Source organism: Cucurbita pepo, unplaced genomic scaffold, assembly GCF_002806865.2.
Source record: "Cucurbita pepo subsp. pepo cultivar mu-cu-16 unplaced genomic scaffold, ASM280686v2 Cp4.1_scaffold000281, whole genome shotgun sequence".
Lineage (NCBI taxonomy): Eukaryota > Viridiplantae > Streptophyta > Magnoliopsida > Cucurbitales > Cucurbitaceae > Cucurbita > Cucurbita pepo.
Window position 1 is genome coordinate 71069 of NW_019646529.1, and position 5460 is coordinate 76528.

The 5460-nt window shown below is 35.8% G+C and overlaps 1 protein-coding gene across 2 annotated transcripts in view; it reads left to right on the forward strand.

Moving 5' to 3' along the window:
* Positions 1 to 3786: 3786 nt before the first annotated feature.
* Positions 3787 to 5460, forward strand: part of LOC111784842 (uncharacterized protein At2g34160-like) — a gene marked incomplete at its 3' end in the record, with an annotated part of 2571 nt that continues 897 nt past the window's right edge. For both annotated transcript variants that reach the window (XM_023665391.1, XM_023665392.1), the window contains 2 exon segments: positions 3787 to 4049; positions 4933 to 4981. In XM_023665391.1, coding sequence (XP_023521159.1) covers positions 3909 to 4049; positions 4933 to 4981 — 190 coding nt within the window. In that variant the 5' untranslated portion in view covers positions 3787 to 3908.

Here is a 5460-nt window from a genome sequence, read left to right on the forward strand (position 1 = left end):
ACGGTTTTGGGAGAAGCCTCAACAACAGTTGTCGTAGAAGCCCCAACAACAGTTGTCGTAGAAGCCCCAACAACAGTTGTCGAAGAAGCCTCAACAACGGTTTTTGGAGAAGGCTTGGTCTCAATAGTTTGTGAGCTCATTGCTGCTTTTTCCCTAGCCTGCACGGTTGGTTGCTGAGCCTTGTGGTTTACTCGCACAATTCTTGGACTAACAGCTATAGCCCTGGGCGAGATAGACTTATTAAAGTCACTAATTTTCTGTGCAACAGTCCTCTCCGCCTTCTTCTCCACGGACACGAGCACCGGCGCAGGTGCAAACACAGAGCTAGACACACTGGCATCAAGGTTAGAGCTTCTGATTCCTACACCATTGTTCTCCTTTTCTTGATAACTTTCGACAACCGAATTCTCCTCGCTTCCGAGTTCCTCCGAATCAATAACTTTGGGGGAAACAAGGACTTTGTCATGAGAAACACCATTTAAAACCACAACAGAACCATTTGGCTTCTCCATTACACCATCAATTTCCCTACCCATGACCCTGCACCAAACACACCAACAACATCACAATCAAATCCTTAAAAACAAACAAAAAAACATCCTAAGTTATCTAATCCATTGTTTGCAAGGAAAACGTGAAGAACAAATGCAAGAACACTTCAAAAGTTTGAATTGACCCACCAAATCAAAAGGGTCCATAAAGAACATACACAAGAATCCCCACAAACACATGCAGAGATTCAAACCCATTTTCGCAAGAATCAAAACAACGAACATAAACAGAGATTTGAGAGACTCAAAACTGTGCATCAAGAACAGGGGAAGCCATTTTTCAGCCATTAGAGAGCTCAAAACACAGAAAGAAGAAGAACCCACCTTGAAAAACCAGCTCCCCTGCCGATCTGACAAGATTTCCCTGGCTCCCCGACCTGTTCCTCCCTCCCCTTCCCCTTCTAAAACGAAACAAATGAGAGAAAAAAAATTGAAAATGGGGTTTGTTTGTTTGTTTTTTTTTTTTTTTTTTTTCCTTCCCTTATTTAGTTTTCCTTTTTAGAAATCAATGTTAGCGGTTTTCCTTTTTGTTAGCGTAATGAACGGAAAAGAAAGCACAATTCCAACAACAGAAAATGAAGGCTTTTTATCGCTGTTTTGTTTTGCTGTTTGGTTGGACGGTTTATTGCTAATTTGCTTGCTCATTTATAGATTATAAACCAAATATCACCCTTTATTTATTTATTTTTAGGATAAATTCGAAAAATTAGTGGAGCCAAAAACACACAAAAAGACAAAAAATAAAAAATAAATAAAATAAAATCTTCGGTCTGTGGGGCCCACATTAACGATGTCGAATTTGCCACGTCATCGTGTTTGAGAGAAGATCGAAGATCCTCAACTCGCGTTTAAATACATTATAATTTTGGTTTAAGATAATTTATTAAATAAAGTCCCAATAATTTTTTTAATATATATTTAGTTCAGATAGTTGGTGGAGGAAAGTCACACGTCCCCTAATTTAGGGAATGATCATGAGTCTTTAATTAAATAATATTATCTCCATTAATTCGAGGTCTTTTGAAAAAATTCAAACCAAAACCATGAGAGCTTCTACTCGAAGTAGACAATATGATACCATTGTAGCCGAGTCGTGTTCGTCTAATATGACATCAGAGTCATGCCCTAAACTTAGTCAGACCAATAAAATCTTCAAATGTCGAAAGGACTCTAAAAGAAAAGGAGTCGAGGCCAATAGAATCCTCAAATGTCGAACAAATGACTCCAAAAGAAAAGGAGTCGAGTCGACGACTCCTCAAAGGCATAGTAAAAATGACTAAAACTCCAAAAGAAAAGAAGTCGAGCCTTAATTAAGGGAAGACATACTTTGTTCGAGAGAGGTGTTGGTGGATGAAAGTCCCACATCGGCTATCTCAAAGCAAAGCCATGAGAGCTTATGTTCAAAGTGGATATTATCATACTATTGTGGAGAGTCGTGTTCGTCTAACAAACATAATTAATCTCGTGACTCTGACATTCTTATAACCGTCTTATAATTTTTTTAAGAGGTCACCCAACATAAAATTACTTCAAATAAAACACGTTTAATTTTGGAATTTTTATGGTTGAGTTTTTGCCATCTCAAGTTTTTTAGTCCCATCAAGCCCTCCTCTCTCGGGTCTAGCCCTCTTACTCCACTCGTTATCGTATAAACGAGCATTAGAGCGAGCCAAACAAGCCTTCAATTAAGAGTAAACAAGAAAATCACAACAGATAAAATAGAAAATAATTATAAGTATTGATTAATCATTCTTTTACTCAAAGTTAATTTCTAATTATCTCCCACCAAATTAAAACCCTTAATTAACACACAAACACAAGCATCTTTTGGAAAGTCTCTTTTGCAATGAAATAATAATGGACCCATTGGTGGGTGTGATGGCTTTGTTTGGGATTTCATCATTTTAATTGACCGAGTAATTATCAGTTATCATCAGGGTTACTTTCAATCGAACGTGGTATCAATTTATTCATGTATCTCTTTTTGACTCGAGTGTCACAAAAGATAATGGTTCGATTCGACATACATTTCAATTTATATCGATAAGATCAAACAGAGGGAAGATATTTTCACAGATTAAAAGATACATTGTCATATATTTGAAATTCATTTAATTTTTTTTTTTAAAGCGAAACAATCCCACCCACAACGTAATATATTTGGAACGATCTTGATGTGATTAAACAATATAAATCATTTTCTATAGAAAATGTGATGCATAATCAAAATATTCCTTTTTCATTATTTCTCGTGTATTAAGAAAAATTTTATAAATTTTAGTTCGTGAGACTAAAAAAAGTCTCGTTCTATTTAAAAAAAATGTTTTTCAAAATAAAAAGGGTAGATTCGTAATATTACTTTTTTAGATCCACTTAACTCGTATTCATGGTATTCAATGATTTTGAAAAGATAAATGGCAGTGTAACATAAAGAAAACGTGTTGAAAGATGGTCAACTTTTGAGGGAGGGAAAGCGTTTCAATAAGAGCCCTATTTCCCTCATTGCGACCTCAGTATTAAAATAAAAGCACAAAGAAATTGTTCGGTAAGTTGTCGGGTGTAGCACACTACATGATAGTCACAGATGAATTGAGATAGAAGTTAGTGGATATGTAACACCACATGAATAAACCAGTACTACATTTAAATAAAATGGTCCAAAATATTTAAAGGATGGATAATTACATTTAGAAATATTTAAAGCATTTTTATTGAGAAATCGAAATTTTAAATTAAATATTATATTAATAAAAATATCCATAAACTCTGTAGTTTATCTAAAAAATTATTTAGTTTTTTCAGAGTTTCAATAATATTTGGTGTAAAATATACCATTTTAAAAAATACTCCAATTTTTTTAAAAATATTAAAATATTACGTTGAAAAATGTTGATTAAATTTTAAAAATAGCATTAATATCTTTAATTTATTTTTTCAACATATTATTAATTTATATTTGAGATAAAATATTAAGTAGAGAGAGAGAGAGAGGGAAAGGGTAATTTGGGTAATGGAAAAATAGGCGAAAGAACTTGAGAATCTGTGAAAAATAACTGCCTTTACAAATACTGTGGCTTTTGACCATCTCTTATTCCGGAGATAACGGTTTAAACAAAACTAACATCCATATTCACCGTCCAATAAACCACCGCCACGTGTCACTTTCCCGCTCTCTCCCCCCCCTATAAAATCATTCCTCTTAACAACTTGCAGCTAGTTTCCCGAAGGCTGAGCCCCTCTTCAATTTTCCCGCTCCTTCGAATTTTCCCGAGAAAATTCCGAGAAAAGAAAATCCTCTCTGTTTCTTTGATCTGTGTGAGAGCGAGAGAGTTAGAAGTGTGAAGAACAACTGAAGCAATGGCGACGATGGCAGTTTCGGGAGCCACAGCCGCAGCCACCCCCACACCCGCGGCCGCCGCCACTGAAACACAGAAGAAGAACAGAATCCAGGTTTCCAACACCAAGAAACCCCTCTTCTTCTACGTTAATCTTGCTAAGGTATATATATACTAATCCTTCTTCTTTCGTTTGATTTTAATCACTGAGAATTCTGATTTTGTTCTGTTCTTGTTTCGTTCTCAAGAAATGGAATCGAAAATATATAATGTAAGAACGATCCATCAATCTGTGTTCTTCTTTTTGTGATCTGAACAAATTTACTGTTGATGATTGTTGGGATGGAGTTTGGCTAATTTAGGAAATGATCATAGGTTTAATTAAGCCTTTTGGGGAAACCAAAAGTCACGAGAACTCATGTTCAAAGTGGACAATATCATACTACTGTAGAGATTCGTGATTCCTAACATGATATAAGAGTCATGTCAAAGTAGATAATATCATACCATTGTGGAGAGTCTTGATTTTTAACATGGTATAAGAGTCATGTCAAAGTGGGTAATATCGTACTTTTGTGGAGAGTCATGATTTCTAACAGGGTATAAGAGTCATGTCAAAGTAGATAATATCACTCTATTGTGGAGAGTCGTGATTCCTAACATAGTATTAGAGTCATGCTCTTAACTTAGTTATGTTAATAGAATTTTCAAGCGTTGTATAATGAAGTTGTGAGCCTCGAAAATGTAGCCAAAAGTGACTCTCGAACAAAGGGTGTACTTTGTTCGAGGACTCCAGAAAAGGAGTTGAGCCTTGATTAACAGGAGGCTGTTCAAGGACTCCATAGGACTCGAGGGAGGCTCTATAGTGTACTTTGTTTGAGGTGATGATTGTTGAGAGGGGTTATGCTTCATACGAGGCCTTTTGGATAAACCAAAAGCAAAGTCATGAGAACTTTCATAATCATCCGATTTTGATTTTTCTATGTTGTTTGGTTGCTTTTGGTGACAACGAGTTTTTTACGTAATTGTTCTGATTCTTGATTCAGAGGTACATTCAACAACACAATGAGGTGGAGCTTTCTGCCTTGGGAATGGGTACTGTTTTAATTTTCCTCTTATCGATATACATTGTTCTTGACGAATCATATCTGATAAACTTTTGGTTTTCTTGCATCGAATCCTTCGAATTGTTACAGCAATCACTACGGTTGTCACAATTGCAGAGATTCTAAAGAATAATGGACTGGCTACAGAGAAGAGTAATTCTTTTTCTTCATCTTTAACACTAATTTTTGTTGGTAATATAAAATGGTGATGATTATTGATATTCGTATGGTTTTGCTATGAAATAGAAGTTTTGACTTCCACCGTGGGCATGAAAGATGAAAACAAAGGCCGTTTGGTTCAGAAAGCCAAGGTTGGTTCATTTGCGAATTTTTATCAAATTTTCTCGTTTTGACATCAAATTGCTCTGTTTTGTGATAGATTGAGATAGTTCTGGGGAAGTCGGAGAAATTTGATTCTCTGATGACTGCGGCTACGGCAGTACCAGAGGCGGCGGCGGCGACAACAGC